This window comes from Pistacia vera, unplaced genomic scaffold (assembly GCF_008641045.1).
Source record: "Pistacia vera cultivar Batoury unplaced genomic scaffold, PisVer_v2 Contig93, whole genome shotgun sequence".
In the NCBI taxonomy this organism is placed as follows: domain Eukaryota; kingdom Viridiplantae; phylum Streptophyta; class Magnoliopsida; order Sapindales; family Anacardiaceae; genus Pistacia; species Pistacia vera.
Genome location: NW_022196812.1, coordinates 2,057,030 through 2,073,433, shown reverse-complemented (window position 1 = coordinate 2,073,433; position 16,404 = coordinate 2,057,030). Strand labels below are relative to the sequence as shown.

Genomic DNA, 16,404 nt, shown 5'->3' with positions numbered 1-16,404 from the left:
CTTACTGGAACTGGTCATGGGATGAAGTAATGGCGTATGATCTTACTGCTTTCGTCAAATTTGTGTACCATAAAACAGGAAAGAAACTGCACTATGTTGGACATTCTATGGTGAATATCTGCACCTTGTTGTTTCCACAATTATTGGGAACTTTATTTTTCATTTACTTTTGTGATTTTGAGGAGGAAATAATTAATCAGAGAGAAACCTTGAATTGTAGGGAACTTTGATTGCTTTGGCTGCCTTTTCCGATCATAGGCTGTTGAAGAAGATAAGATCAGCTGCTTTGCTTACTCCAATTGCTCATCTGGGTCACATGAAATCACCGATTGCAAGATTTTCTTGTCAAATTTTTTTAGCCGAAGTAAGATGACAAATGAATCCCATTTCATTCTTAATTTGATTAAAAACTGATATTTTCCAACAATATGCTCTGTTTATTCTTCTAACAGAAGATATACTGGTTAGGTCTTCATGAATTTTCTCCAAGTGCGTAAGTTGAGGCAGTTTTTTTCAACTAGCATCATCCATATGCGATCGATTAGTAATTTTTTCATTAATTCATTTAGTTTTTTTCCCATGATTTCCTGGAAACCATAAAAGTCACTCAGAAAATAATATGGAATTCCCAACTAAACAATGCCGAGGACAAGTATACCAATTAACATTACTGGTGTTTCCCTTTTAACATAGAATGCTTTCATATCCATTAAAGAGCACAAATTCCCTTGTAATAGTTTCTTTTTTAGGAGAACAGGAAGCCTGCAGCGGAACTTCTAGATTATTATTGCAATCAGCCGGGCCACAATTGCTCTGACTTGATGACTGCTTTCACAGGTTGACGCTTTCAATATCCCAGGCTTGCTTATTAGAACCTAGAAATTGAAAATTTTCTTTCCTAAACAACTATTTGACCAATATTGTTTGTGTTCATAGGCCGAAATTGCTGCCTAAATTCCTCTTCGGCAGGTGCTTTTCTTCATCATAAACTTCAGTCAACATCTACAAAAAACATGATTCACATGGCTCAGAGTAAAGTCTCTGAACTGTTAAGCCAATAATAACAGAAGAATGACATACGATGAGTGTTCATCTGTCAAAATATTTACTCCAGTGCACGACATGGCAAATATTCCCACTTTCCTCTTTTCCTGAGCTATGGTGGGAATGACTTGCTTTCCGATGTAGAGGATGTGAAGCTGTTGCTTGACAATCTCAAAGATCACCACACCAAGAAGCTGGTGGTACGATACATCAAAAACTATGCTCATATGGATTTTGTTTTTGGCATCAATGCTAACCAACGTGTATACAAACCTCTAATGGCCTTTTCTAGGGCGAACTGAAATTGAGAACTCTCTTTCTTTTTTTACCTATAGAAGAATTAGTAAACTATAATAATATTATCTACTCGTCAAATTTTCACTCATGGAAAAGTTATATTGTAGAATTGGGTTACTTTCTTGATTTTGTTGAGGCAATGTACCAGGAATCAATCCCGAGGGGTTGATATGCTAGTCAAGGAGATTTGCTTCATTTCTTGAGTTTTTGGGTTTAAATCTTGATGTCACATACCATAATAATATTGTGGTTTATTTAATCTTTTGGGTTTGTAAGGTGTTCAATAGACTCCAGAAATTAGTTGAGATGCGCACAAACTGACCCAAACCATGATTCTATTTAGGTTGAACATGCTTACAATACAAGTGTTATGCTTATACATATAAAAAATCCACTACAGAAAAATGGTTTGTGTGATTGCATAAAACTAAAATTCCTGTAAAGATAGTTTGGGATTAATATAAAAAAAGTACAACTCCAACATGAACAAGACATCAATCTCTTTCTCAAACATATATGTTTGGCCTAAGAGTGAAGTAATTTAGGGCTGCAATATTAGCTGCTACAAATGGATCCATATCATTCTCTTTGGAAGAACCATTTTTTTTCCCAACTGATGACAAGAAGAGCTCCTCACAATGAACAGCAACCGGAGGTGATGAAACTGAACAAATTGCTTGATCAGAACTCTTACAAGAATGCTTCAATAATTTCTTCAACTTCTTACCATACATGACGATCTTCTTCATTCTCTCAACCCTTCTTATAATGGTGATGGTGTTCACCTACAATGCAAAGGGCAGTTATATAAAGAAGAGTTAGCTTGATCACATGGATTATATGAGAGCTTTAGTGGGGTTATTTATGAATGAAAATTAAAAAGCCCAGGTCATGGCCCTTGTCTTATTGGCTTTAGAAACTGTTGCATACTTGTAGTTTTGTATGATAAGCATAAGTTTGTTATGGAATGGGAAAAGCAGAAACTAAAAGATGAAGCTTTGGATAATTCCAGGTACAAAACATAACCCAGCAGTATTCTTTACGTAGAAAAAACAAGGAAGAAAATAAAAAGGTATGAGAATGAGATACGTAAGTTTTATATTATAGATAGATACTAGTGCAGATCGGCCAAAATGTTTACCAAATTTGCCGTTACATATGGTGTTGACAATAGACGAAATGTGCTCTCGAATTTGCAGTTGAAAAAGGTTAGTTTTATTTAATTGTTACTGTAATTAAATTTGAAATTTTACTTATTAATTATTTATTATTTATCCCAGTAAAATGGAAAAGGAAATTTAACAGGTTTTATATGGTGTACAAAAAAAAAATGGTTAGTTTTATTTAATTGTTTTAATGTGATACAAAATTCTACACAAATTTTAGCAAAAAAATTAATTAATATTATTACAACTATAATTTTCCTAAAATTATGATCATATCTTAAAGTCCTTTAGGAACTAAACCAGACAGCTGACGTGTAAGTTTTTTATTGGTGAGCACACGTAACTCCAGCAGTCAAGGGGTTTTTCTTCTCGCCTCTGCGACGAGAGGTTTCTGCTAAGCGAAACCAAACAATTTTGCGGGAAAGTGATAGAAAATGAACAGATCACCATTGCTTGTATTTTTAACAATTTTATTTTCCTTCTTTACGTTGTTCAATCTCAGTTATGCATTGTACGGATCATCATCACCGGTAGTTCAGCTCACTCCTACCAACTTCAAGTCCAAGGTAGATTAATCGCACCGCCACCAATCTTCTCTTTGGCTCCCGAAAATTTGAGGATATTAAGAGAAAATAATTATATAAATTTCCATTTAGTTGTGTTAGCTAAGATTGTAAAACTCTATAGACTGTATACTAATTTGAAATCTTGTGTGATTGTACTTATACCATAGATCTGAATCATCTGATTCAAATTGTTAGACTTATGTTAATGTTTATTCTATTTTTCTTTTTCTTTTCTTTTTTAAATTTTCTTCAACAAAATCTGAATGTTAATTCTTTTAAGTTTTTTGAGATATGATGTTTTATGTTGAGATTTTTGCAATGGTCGCAGGTTCTGAACTCCAATGGGGTTGTTCTGGTTGAGTTCTTTGCACCTTGGTGTGGCCATTGTAAAGCTCTGACACCTATATGGGAGAAAGCAGCAAGTGTCTTGAAAGGTGTTGCTACTGTGGCAGCTCTTGATGCCGATGCACACCAGTCCCTTGCTCAGGTTTTTTTTTTTTAATGATTTGAAGGCCTCATAATTACAGTAGATACACATTTCTTTCTTCCGATCACCAAAAAATGATCTGCATATTGACTTGGACAATGGAAAAACATTTTTTCATGTGTACATCTTTGCACAATTAGCATTGAGGGTTTGATATATTTGTACCAAGATAGGAGTTTTGCTGTGCTTTGTTTGGTTGATAATGATGGGCATACCAAAATTTAGTCAATAAAACTGGTATCAAATAAGCAAGTTGCTCTTGGGCATTACTCCACTCCTAAGTATGGGGATGGGTTTTAAGTCTAAATCTCAGTAATCAGCTGAAGACAAAACAAAGTTACATTTAATTATGACTGATAATTCTAGATTTTGGCTGCAATAATGAAGAAGCAATGAAAGAGAGATAACTTGGCTATCTTGGACATGGCAACACTATTCATCCTGAACCATTGAAAAACTGCTAAAAGAATATTCATTTTCATGAAAGCAATAGGAGTGGATTCTCTGCTCTACTGTGATGCTGTCGTATTGCATGTCATATGGACACGGTTTTTGTCTCTTGAGCATATGTTTTCCTGCTTGTTTACTTTTTATGTCCTAACTAAGGTGTGGATTGTATTTTGCTGATAACTCAATGACGTTTGATTGCTTTGCAGGAATACGGGATCAGAGGATTTCCAACCATAAAGGTGTTTGTACCAGGGAAGCCTCCAGTAGATTACCAAGCAGCTAGGGATGTCAAACCAATTGCAGAATTTGCACTGCAGCAGGTTTTTTTTATCACTTGCTGATTTAAATACTCCAAAATGAATTTTTCATATTATCACTCAAAAAGTTTGGTATTGTTAAAAATGTATAAATAAAATTGTAATTGATGTCTATTTGTTAACAAAGGAACTAAAAAATAATAAAAATGTATCTGGTATGAGTGGAATATCATTGATGTATTGTATTTAAAATGGTATTCATGATATATGAATTTATTGGCTGGCACCTATCGATTGTGTGGTTATTGGCTTGAGCACAGCCTAAAGGGCCATTGCAAAGGTCAATAGATGGCGATATACTTCAGTGCATTCCTGTTTACAGCCTGAGTTGAAAGATAGTTTATGCATTCTAATAATTTAGCTCTTTTCAGATAAAAGAACTTTTGAGGGAACGTCTAGGTGGAAAAACAACTGGAGGATCAAGTGATAAATCTGAACCTAATGCATCTGTCGAATTGAATTCCCACAATTTTGATGAGTTGGTGCTCAAAAGCAAAGAACTTTGGATTGTGGAGTTTTTTGCACCTTGGTAAGTTAGCTTTGATCTTAGGTCATCTCAGCACTTCGTGCATAAGGTCTTGTTCTAGTTACTGGTGATAAAAATTGTTAAAATTCTTTTTCTCAAGGTGTGGACACTGTAAAAAGCTGGCTCCTGAGTGGAAGAAGGCTGCTCGTAACTTGAAGGGCAAAGTGAAGTTGGGTCATGTGGATTGTGAGTCTGAGAAGGTAATATTGAATTGTTGGGATTCACTTAGAATGGTATAAACCTGGGTACTTATTTTGGTTTTATTCCTGTTGAATCTTATTTATTAACAATTGCCTGAGCATAGAGATATTATAGTTTGGTGATGTTGATATTTCATCACCATCTTGATTTAGCATTATATTAAAACATTATTTCTGTTTAAGTTCTTGCAGTGTTTTCTGCTAGTCAGAAACCTGTTCAGCTGATCTATCAAATGCTTTGTTTCCTGAATAACATGTTTTTTGCCTATGTAATGTGCCATTACATAGGAATTTAGACTCACTGAGTTTCTACTTTTATAGTAGGATCATACTAAGTTCTTGTTAAGACCTCTAAACTCAGCAGTCTTTCCTATTGCTTTAAAATGATGATGGAATATATGGATGCCATCTTCTATTAGACGATGGTTATGACTATATTTTTGTAGGTTTTATTATTTTCAACTCATTCATGAGACATTGACTTTGCCAAAAGCTCTAGTAATAAGGAAAATTTTATATTCTCTTTATTGAATGCCTTTAATTTTCTGGTTAAACTCTGTGGTCTAACGGAGTGTGTTTAACAGTCTTTGATGAGCAAATTCAATGTTCAAGGATTCCCCACTATCTTGGTGTTCGGTGCTGACAAAGATAGCCCAATTCCGTACGAGGGTGCTAGAACTGCCTCAGCTATTGAATCATTTGCTCTAGAGCAGCTGGAAACAAATGTTGCACCTCCTGAAGTGTCTGAGCTTACTAGCCCAGTATGTCATTTTCTTTTTTATTGATAATGCATATCTTGTGGAAGTTTTATGATGGATTTATGAAACTGTAATCTTTTCATATAGGATGTTATGGAAGAAAAGTGTGGCTCTGCAGCCATCTGTTTTGTTTCTTTCCTTCCTGACATTTTGGACTCCAAGGCTGATGGGAGAAATAAGTACCTTGAGATGATGTTAGCAGTTGCGGAGAAGTTCAAGAGGAGTCCTTACAGGCAAGCATATTAGACTTAGATTTTTCGTATTTCAGATCACGTTTATTTATTCCTCAAATGCTTTGAAAACTAAAATGTTTGGAGAAACACAACTTTTTTGCTGAATGAGATGAAAATCCTTTAATTGTTACTGTAAAATTTATGTTCGACAGCTATGTTTGGGCAGCTGCTGGTAAGCAGCCAGATCTTGAAAAGCGTGTAGGTGTCGGTGGCTATGGCTATCCAGCTCTGGTAGCTTTGAATGTGAAGAAAGGAGTTTATACTCCACTGAAAAGTGCATATGAGCTTGAGCAGATCATGTAAGTCTTGTGTTTCTGATTTGTCTTGAATGCTAGTTTCCAAAAGAGGGACATAACCCTGAATGTTGTCAAATTGATTTTCAGAGAGTTTGTCAAGGAAGCTGGGCGTGGTGGAAAGGGCATTATGCCTTTAGACGGAACCCTGGTGATTGTGAAAACCGAACCGTGGGACGGTAAGGATGGGGAAATCATTGAAGAGGATGAATTTTCGCTTGAAGAACTCATGGCAGAATAAGCTGCCTGAGTAGTGTGATTAGTTTTAAGCAGAAAAACTAAAGGTCCGGGAAGGAATGAGAATGTAGGCTAAAGACGATTTTGATCTTGTCAGCAATGTCTGTTTCTTCTTAATGTTACTGTATTTAATGAAACAGATTTCTTGTTATGATTGGTAATTATTGAACTATTGAAGTAGCAGTACTAGCACCCTTAGCTATTAATAATTTTGGTGGCCCTTCGTGACTCTATTTGTTATGGTACCCCCTGAATTGCTTTCTTTAGAATTAGATGGCCGCGACTTAAGGAGTGAAGTTGTCTCGTAAACATTTTCTCATCCCAACTACAATACCATACCTCTGTGAAATACAATCCCCATCCAACACTGGTTTTAGATGATGCAATGACAAACTTGCCCCTTGGACGTTGGATTTTGCATGAGGTTTTTTTACAAAATAATAATCAAGATATTACCAGAATAATAATTAAAAAATATTATATTAATCATAAATCAAGTAAAGTCTTAAATTCAGAAATTTTTTAAACAAAATTATACACCAAATTAATTAAAATTAAGGAAATCACGAATCAAGCAAAATGTCAGATTAATAACAAATAAGCAAGGTTTAGCCCATGGTTCCAAAACAAGATTTATAAGCAACCCGATTATCTCAATTTCCAAAATTAATCAAAATTTTGCATACATCCAAATCAATCCGCCACCTCCACATTATTTTAACACCTTTCCAATTCATCCATCATCTTCAATTCTACCAAAATCATAAATTTCGACTAGAGATCTACAAAATCTGTCTCATCTCACTGGTAGTAAATTCAAAGGTGTCTACTGTCTAGCCGATGCTTAATTTAACCATATAAATTATCTGAGGAGAAATGTGTTGTACATGAGGTTTCAAAAAAAAAAAAAAACTATGAACAGACTATTTCTCCCTCTCTAATTGAAAAGGATGGATGTACAAAAGGAAATTATGAGTACAGAAATTAAGTTTTCATCACAAAGGAGATACACCAAAACAGCCTCTTTTCGTTAATGTGGGAGTGTTAACTGCATCAGCTCCCCTGCGGTGCTGCAAAATGTTGGTATTTTCATCTCTTTCTTTCTGGTGCAAACAATTTTCCTAAATTTTACAAGCTCACGTTTTCTATCCTCCATAAGCATTCTTCCCTTAAAGGTGAATCCGCAAATATGGCTTTGATGAAATCTTGTACCTGCCAAAATGTTAAGACATTGGGAACACACTGAAGAGGAACACTTAAAATTGATTTAAAACCATAAAATATAATTATATAGCAAAAGTAAAAAGAACCAAAGAAAGGTATACAACGTATCACTTAATCCAACAAATATTTATACCTCTGATAATGCAAAACCACAACTGAACAGTTCTCCGCTTTCCCAATCTGTTGTAATGGATTTTAAAGGCATATCTAGCAATTCTGGCCAAATTTAAAAGATGAAAATTAAACGACAATTCTGGCCACAAGGCACCTGCAGATTACCAATTTTAAGAGAGAAATCAGTCAACAGTGAGAAAACATACCTGCCAGTTTCCGGATCTTGCGTAGAGATGGTATGAAATCATCAAGAGGGCGTGCAGATTCCTCTTCTGCCTTTCCCTTTTGCTTGACAGCAGTTATGGACTCCAATAAAGATGATAAGTTTTCAAGCATCAGATGTATCAGTCTTTGAAGCTGAAAAATGTCAACCAATTAGCTGTATTCTAAATCTTAAAAGGGTAAAAAATTTCCAATTACTTGAATGAAGACTGAAACTGAATATTATACCCGCAATGTTTCTTCTGCTGCCATATCATCTATAAGGAGAATGTCTCTTGTGATTCTTGAAAACACTGACTCTAAAACCGTACACATGCTTCTCTTAAAAGTTAAAGGCAGCAAGAGAGGCTCCCATATAATATGTACTTTCTCAAGAATGAAAACAACCTGACGAAGAAAACGTTTATCTTCATTAGAAGGGAGAAAAAATGGCAGAGAAATAGTATGCAGAAGGAGGACCATAAAATAGACAGCCAAGCTACCTGATCTATACTGAACTTTGCAGATTCATATTGTTGCATGTGATGAGTATTCTGAAATCCATCAGCACCATCTATAGCCTAACAATAAAAAGATAAACACAACATTAAAACAGTGAATTTACCTATTCATAAAGCTGATAACTTTCAAAATGTTCTGGCCAATGTCAAATCTGAACGATGTAACAACTTTACCTCTCTCAAATTAAAAATAACAAGCTGAATTTGCCTCTGCAGTATTTCTTCAGCCATTAGATGAAATCTTGGAGCCATATCAACAAACACAGCATGTTCCTTAATGGAACTTGGAAAGTCGGACTGATACTGAAAAATGTGGATGAAAAGTATTAAAGTCCAAGTTTTGTCCATCATAAGACAATTAAGATTGAGTTTCCCCAATAACAAAGAGGCAATTTTGGTAAAACAACTAAACAAATCTTTATACAGGATAAAAAAAAATAGTGCACCAGCATCAAATAAACAGATCAAGTTATGAAAATCATGATGTCAAGAACCTATCCAAGAAACCATTTATTTGTAAAGTAGATAAGGGCAGAGAGAGGTTACAAAAGAATAACAAAATATAAACAAATCTATGTTATGGCACTTTGTGCATACCTCAAATGCTAGCCCGAGTATCTCCTGGGATAAATAAAGACAATCGTTGTGAATGAGGGCTGCAACCTGGTTGATGCCATCAAGCTGCCTTTCTAGCTTCATTGGCCAAAAGTTAAGGTTAATAAAATAATCATGACAGGCCATCAAAGATATATAAGTACCACATCTAACTACCCATACAGCAAGCACAGCTTTGGTGAAGATAAAATATACTAGAATTAACTTAACAGATTTTTACTCCATAAAGATTGCAGGATTTGCTTTAAACTAAAAATGATATTAACTTGAAACAGAACCGCTGGTACATATTGTGAACTCAAAGCAACTGATATAAATAAAAAGAGAAGACGAAATTGCATACAACATAGATTTCTGCAGGACCCCAAGTGAGGCCAAGTGACAATCTTTAAAGTACCTAATGAAGACAGCACAAGCGACTTTAAACCAACAAGGAATAAAACCAATTATTTCAAAATTTTACTGAACTTTCACGTTTATATGCTAACTAAATCTATAAGAAGATTCATGTAGCAAATTTCATTTTATGCCACTCCCCTCTGAGCACTAACCTTGACAAGAATGACAGCTTCATAGAGCAGTATAGCATCCCTAGCAGTACGATGGAATTCCAATGCAACTCTTGTGGATGACAAGCAAACATCCTGCAGAGACTTTGGTTACTCACAATTTAACAGTAATGTCCTCAAGATATTAAATCTACAAACATGCTAAAAGTCATTTCATTTATGAATTGCACATGTGGTACTTTAGTAAAAGAAAAACCTAGTTTAAGTTAAATGATTGTTTTTTAAAACCTAAGTTTAAAAGGGAATAAAAAGCACCAGCATCACATGATCAAAACTTGTTTAGATTATAGAAATAAGAATACGTTATCTATGGTAAAAGGGAAAGATAATAAAGAATTCTGTTGCTGCAAGTGTGACTAACAATTGCATTTATGAATACCTTCCTACCTTTAATCTTATATATATATATTTAATTCAAAAAGATCCTAAGGAAAACACACCAAAAAAAAAAAAAAATGGTGTTTGATACATCATGAGGAGGAACCCAATGACTCAGGCTATAAAAGAACCCACACATTTATGATACAAATGCATAATCAAGTCAAATCAGATTATCATATCTCTTGAATTAATTACCTGAAGTGTCTGATGCACTAACTTCATAAGTTGAGAAGCTGCTTTGGATACCACACACCTGTCAGACAAAAACAGCAAGTCCACAAGATGCTCAGGGGAATGTTCAGCCCACCTATCATTCTTCCATCTAGGACTTTCCCTAGTATATCCCTGTGGGGAAAAAAAAATTGATTATGCAGAGTTATAGAACAAACAGCTCGAAAAATATGTATTACAGTGATGGAAACTCACTTCAGGAACAGCAAAGTCACACTGTAGAAGCAAATTTCTAGCCTTTGCCAAAATTTCTGTCTTCTTCTTAGATGCAAAGTGCACCTCAACATTTTCAGCAAAATTGCTCAGTCTTTCATCCTCATTATCAGAGGCTGAAATGAACCTCATCTCCTTTAAAGCAGCCTCAAATTCAGAAGTGTATTCAATGATCTTCTGAAAGTCAGCCAGCTTCGAAGCATCTTCAGGCACAACCTGAAACAAAAGATAATGCATGATTTGTAGGATGACTTTCAGATACATCAGGCAGAAAAAGCAAATTATTGTAGACCTACTTCAAAGTGTTAACTGACAAACCTTTGAGAGAAATTTGGAAATAATCAGTTCCGAAATCCTTGGCCACGTCAATCTTCCCAAGCACTGGACCCAGGAACCATTTTGGAAGCATATGCATTTGTAGTTAAACTTAATAACTTGAATAATCCCAGAATAGATGGTTTTTCCATCTGCATTTTCAATCTGAAAATTACAGAAGAAATGTTCAAATGACATATAACAAACTGCACCAAAGTATCAATTGCAGAGTGGATAAAAACCCTTAGTGAGTGGACAGAATAATGTAAAGCAATAAACGAATCGATGCAGAAGTTGATGTATAATAATTACTTTAGAATCAACTGATGGTATGATCTTCAATGTTGCCTCAGCTCCTTCATTTAACTCTTCCACAAATGTGATAGGTGATCCATTAACAGCAGGAGTGATAACATACTTCACCATCAAATCTGCTACTTTCGCAAGCCCATAATTCAATATTCCAACTGCCTACAGAAGCCCTTTAACAATTAATATATAAATATGCGGCAAGTAACAAAAGCAATGTCCACTTTAAAAAGTCAATGGTAATGCATCAGTCTGTTTCAAAAGAAATATTTATAAGGAGAACCATCCAAGGATCAAAATAACATTTCTCCCAAAATATTTCACCCATGAAGCATATTGAAGATGTCAAAATTAACTGACCACCAAGATACATAGAGGCTTAACTAAATATTCTATGGAGAAAAAAATTTCGTCAAAATGAATAAAACTCACAAAATTTGCAAGAAACTTATGCAGTAATGTTTTCCAAGAGGTCATTTTACTTATACTCTCTTCATGATATCTGTTACACTAGGTCTAGGCAAAGAAATACAGTTGTGCAAAAATCAACGTAAAACATAAGGTGCAAAACTCACCTCCATTGCTTCCAAAACTGTACGAAGTTCAATCCCATCAATTCCATCAACATTTAACCGATAGTTAACCAAAACTCTATTAGATTCTCGCTCAAACCGCACTGCACTTTCCATGTACTTCACAAGCAATTCTTGTATCTACAAACCCAAATCCAGTTCCTCTAAAAACCAATCACAAACTCAATATAAAAATCACAAAATAAAACAAACACAGCTCACCAAAATAAACATCCAAGAACCCACAAGTCTTACAAGAATATTTAGCTTAATTTAACTTTTTTCGACACTAGAAGAATTAAACAACAGAAATAGTAATACAGCAGACCTGCAGTTTCCTATGCATCCAAGGTTAGAACCATCCTAGGTTTCATAATCTTGCGATTTTAAATATGTGTGCCTATAGTAGGTACTGATTCCAAACTGACACTCTCATATTGCAACTTCAAATTCATATTAGAAGTCTTAAGTCCTCATACCACGAGTTTTTATAAATTACTAAATTTTAGTATTTTACATTCCATACTAAAAGCTGAACATTCTATTCAGCCTCATGCATGTCATATATTTCAAATAAGTTGAATCAAGCTTTATATTAAGTTATACATATTTTTTATTATTATTATTATTATTATTATTATTATTATTATTATTATTATATATAGACATATTTCCTCATAATCAGTAACTTGAAGTACGATTGAATTTCCCTACGCATGCATATTGGCAGTTATTTCACTTAAATTCAACTAAAATTTCCCTTTTCTCTCATTTTCCTCGATTTTCTCAGCAACCAAACAAATTCTTCAAAAAAACGATAATAATAATATACCATAAATAAATAAACACAATCGCTACCTCCTCGAAGCAATGGAGCCACTCTTTCCTCAGCAAACCGTACACTATTGGCTCTCTCTCATTCTCATCACCAATTCTCAAAGCTTTCTTCAACTCCCTCACTTCTTCAGCAGCAAATCTCAACCGTCCATCTCTCACAGCCTCTCTCACTCCCTGTAACCTCTCATAGATTCTCACAATTAGTCTCACCAACTCCAGCATTTCCCTTTTTACCCTCACCTCTCTCATCTTCTCACTCACCTCCTCAATTATTTCCCTAACCTCCGCGTCTATCGGATGGTCGGAGATCAATTCCAAGATCTCTGATAACTTGGTAGAAATTTCTTCTGTTCGCGAAACAGCGTCGTTGCAGACAGAGAAGAGTGAAGCGAAGTCCTGGCGGTGAGATACGATGTAGGACTGGACTTTGGATTTGATTTGAAGGGAGTGTGACTCGAGGCGGGAGATTAGAAGGCGGAGATCGGGTGCGGAGAGCGGTGAGGTGGGGTCTGATAGATCGTGAGTGGAGAGAAGATCTCGAACGTTGATTGTTTCGAAGAGTGCGTCCATGATGGTGAGTGATTGGTCTGACGAAATTTGGAGGAATGAAGAAGTTGTTTATTTGAAATGAGGCAGAGAGCGTAATGCGTAACTGGAGAGCTATGGTGGCGAGGACTAATGTGCGCCGAAGCGTATTGTTGAATGGGCCTAGCTTGGGCTTAAACTTTATAGGGCTTGGGTTTCCACCTTTGAAGTTAATGGGCTGGTATATATGAAAAGAGATATTCTAAATCTTAAATGTGAATCTTGGACCTGATTACCTACCAATTTGTGTGAAAGGTTACTTAAAAAATTATATTGACAGTTACATTTCACAAGTGTATAGACTTGCCACATGCATGAAACCAATCTAAAAATTCAACAGGTGTGAATGCCAAATGAAATGAACATAAACAGGTGAATTTGTTGATTCTTCATTAGTTACATCGCATATTACATTAACTTAATAAATCTCACCAAACAATTGTACCACAGTATCAATTCCATTGAAATTATGCAAAAACAGGCACTTTATGTTTCTTGTTTAATAAATTAAGTCATGAAACTGAAATAAATTAAGTTAAGAGCAAACGACATATTCCCACCCGAGGTTTGGCAAAACCTCAAGTTGGTAACTGTGGTTGCATTTATTCTAGATCCACACCTTTAAAGTAATGTAAATAAAATTGATTAATATAACGGTTAAAGGGTAAAGTGGCCATTTTGCAGGATACGGCACATGTTAGCAAGCGTCGCCCTTGGCTTTTTTCGCCCTTTTTTCAACAATTCTTCCACCCAAAATCACCACCCTTGTCACCACCATTCAAACCCTCATCTTCCCCTCTACAAAACCTCACCATTCACCCCCTCCAGGCCTCATCACTCACTGATCGCCCGCCATGGCAACCGCATCATGTGACTTCTTTTTGCCGATTTTTGACCATTTTGAGTGGCGAAAACCACCCCAACCACCACCACTGTTTGACTCTTCGTTCCCTTCCCTACAAAACCCCTAACCTTCCCGGCCACAACAGCTCACCATTTGCCGCCCACCATTTTACCAAAAAATGCGATGAACACGAACCTCTCGGCTGGCAAACGACGACTAATCGATTACTGGGGATAGAGTGGTTTTGTAGAGTTGAAGAAGCTAGTTGCGATGTTGGTGTCCAATTGGATTTTGGCTACCAGAATCGGCTGAAATCTGGCAAAGAATAACGAAACCTTAAACCTAATGACACCGGCGATCGGAGGGGTCAATGAGTTTGAAAATAGGGGAGTTTTGGAGTATGGACTATGGGGAAGATGATGGAGGTGGCAAGGGGGTTCAACTCCATAGGAAACAACCCAGATCAGGCAAAAACTGAGAGAGTGCACAATCGTCAAAGGTGTTATTGAAATAAATTTGAAAGTATGCAGATTAAATAATTCTACTAATTTGGGGATTAAAAAATAGTTTATTAATTTATCTGTAAAGAGCATTATGATAATAACACCCCTTACAACCTAAAAATCACCAACAATGATACCTTAATAGTTAAAATCTGGAATAATGCAACCATACATACCGATTTAGACCAAACCTCTAGTGGGAATACGTTGTTTTCTCAGTTAAAGCTCCAAAATGACGGGGCCAGACGGGAGGCACGGAAATCTGCATTTCAGCGTTGATAAGTCAAAGTTTGACCGTGTCAAGTTTCGTCTATGGCTCTATTCCTATTCATAAACGCTGAAATATGTTGACTTTGACACTTTCAAACTTATATTCCATACAGCAGGCTCCACATTCAATCCCGAACGAATAAGAAATGTTATACACAAGGCAAAAACCGATAGCAAAAATTTACATACATACGAACCAGATATATTGATCAGACTACTGATCAAAAGTTTGATACCTGGGAAAAATGGAGAAAATCAAATGACCCATAGAACAAATAATCTAGCTTAAGAAAATTGCTGATAATAATATTGTACAAATGGGAAAAGAGGAAGGAAATATAGAGTGAACAAAACACAATTTTCTCTCTTGCAGAGAAAATTAATCTAATTCCTATGCCCAAAATCCCAGAATTCTTTCTCCGAGGAAGCTCACAATCTTTCTCAAAGACCCTTTCTCCAAATCTACCTTATCACCATCTTCACCACCACCAACCAGATCAAGGTCCTCTGAGGCGGCGGCGGCATCAGCCCCACAACCACAACTCATTTCCACTGACGAGCCTGAATTTCCCAACTCGTCCTTGTCACCATCTTTTGACTCATCAGAAACTTTCTTCCTTGAATTCCCCCTCTTCTTCTTTTTCAGAGTCTTCTTCTCTTTAACCAATCCTTCCTCATAGGCCTCGATAATCTCATGAATAAGTTGACGGTTTGGTGACGTGTCCCAGCGAGCCCAAAAACTCATGTAACACCTAAAACAGTTGCATTCAAATATAGGCACATGGTCACCGCCACCACCATCAACACGAACACTACTTTTCTGGGTAGTTTTGTTAAAGTTATCAGCAGTGGTGGCGTTAGTGCAGCCAGAGCATGAGAGGAGATATGCCAAGACTTGTTTGTCTTCAGGCGAAAGAGTTGCAGCTAGGATTAGGATTGTTGCCGGGAGTAACGTTAAGTGCTGGTCAGAGATGGTTGGTAATGGTGCGGGCGATGGGTGCACTTTGCCTTTCCTGTTGAGCTTCTTCATGGTTGAGTTATGGCTTTGGCTTGGAGTATTCTTATCTACGAGGGTTTAGTTCTCTCTCGTCTTTTTATATAGGGTGTTATGTGATGTGAAGAAGTGTCGTAATTGACCGACGCGCCTACAACTTGACCATGTTTACATTTGAAAAATATTAAAATTAACTTGACCAATAAGGAATAAAATGCTATAATAGACCCAAATAATCAAATTTAATACTAGTTTATTTAGTTTAATGACACTAAGAGAGTGATGAGAAGGACAAACACAAGGGCATGGTTGGTGAATTTTTGTAAATATCCTAACAAGTTAGTTGATGGCTGAATATATTATTAGAATATTAATTATATAACTTTAGTTGACGGTTCCATTATATATTATGACTTCTTAAATTTGAAATTCCAATTAATCTATAAAGATGATAAATAATCCCAATTGAAATTATAACTTAGATTAAAACAAAAAAAATTAAAGTATTATAATGATGAAAAAATTATAGAGT

At 35.8% G+C, this 16,404-nt stretch overlaps 3 protein-coding genes across 4 annotated transcripts; 1 reads left to right on the top strand and 2 right to left on the bottom strand.

Annotated features, from left to right (window-relative positions):
• Positions 1 to 2,864: 2,864 nt before the first annotated feature.
• On the top strand, positions 2,865 to 6,805 carry LOC116120274 (protein disulfide isomerase-like 2-3). Its single transcript, XM_031406227.1, has 9 exons — positions 2,865 to 3,073; positions 3,402 to 3,560; positions 4,217 to 4,330; positions 4,699 to 4,856; positions 4,954 to 5,053; positions 5,638 to 5,814; positions 5,899 to 6,044; positions 6,197 to 6,343; positions 6,428 to 6,805. The coding sequence occupies exons 1-9, from the start codon at positions 2,942 to 2,944 to the stop codon at positions 6,576 to 6,578; spliced, it is 1,284 nt and encodes a 427-aa protein (XP_031262087.1). The 5' UTR covers positions 2,865 to 2,941; the 3' UTR covers positions 6,579 to 6,805.
• A 446-nt stretch (positions 6,806 to 7,251) lies between these two features.
• LOC116120401 (centromere/kinetochore protein zw10 homolog) lies at positions 7,252 to 13,302 on the bottom strand. Of its 2 annotated transcripts, none has more exons than XM_031406356.1 (14): positions 12,698 to 13,302; positions 11,843 to 11,980; positions 11,271 to 11,429; positions 10,962 to 11,123; positions 10,626 to 10,859; positions 10,395 to 10,544; positions 9,801 to 9,893; positions 9,232 to 9,327; positions 8,809 to 8,937; positions 8,617 to 8,694; positions 8,363 to 8,521; positions 8,119 to 8,269; positions 7,932 to 8,014; positions 7,252 to 7,816 (listed from the first exon to the last, which is right to left on the bottom strand). In XM_031406356.1, exons 1-14 carry the CDS (start codon positions 13,244 to 13,246, stop codon positions 7,703 to 7,705), a joined length of 2,295 nt encoding a protein of 764 aa, XP_031262216.1. In that variant the 5' UTR covers positions 13,247 to 13,302; the 3' UTR covers positions 7,252 to 7,702. The 2 variants fall into 2 exon arrangements, with proteins under 2 accessions (XP_031262216.1, XP_031262217.1); XM_031406357.1 differs by having other exon boundaries at positions 7,254 to 7,786.
• A 1,650-nt stretch (positions 13,303 to 14,952) lies between these two features.
• LOC116120384 lies at positions 14,953 to 15,933 on the bottom strand. The gene has a single exon (XM_031406335.1). It carries the CDS (start codon positions 15,906 to 15,908, stop codon positions 15,270 to 15,272), a length of 639 nt encoding a protein of 212 aa, XP_031262195.1. The 5' UTR covers positions 15,909 to 15,933; the 3' UTR covers positions 14,953 to 15,269.
• Positions 15,934 to 16,404: the final 471 nt, after the last annotated feature.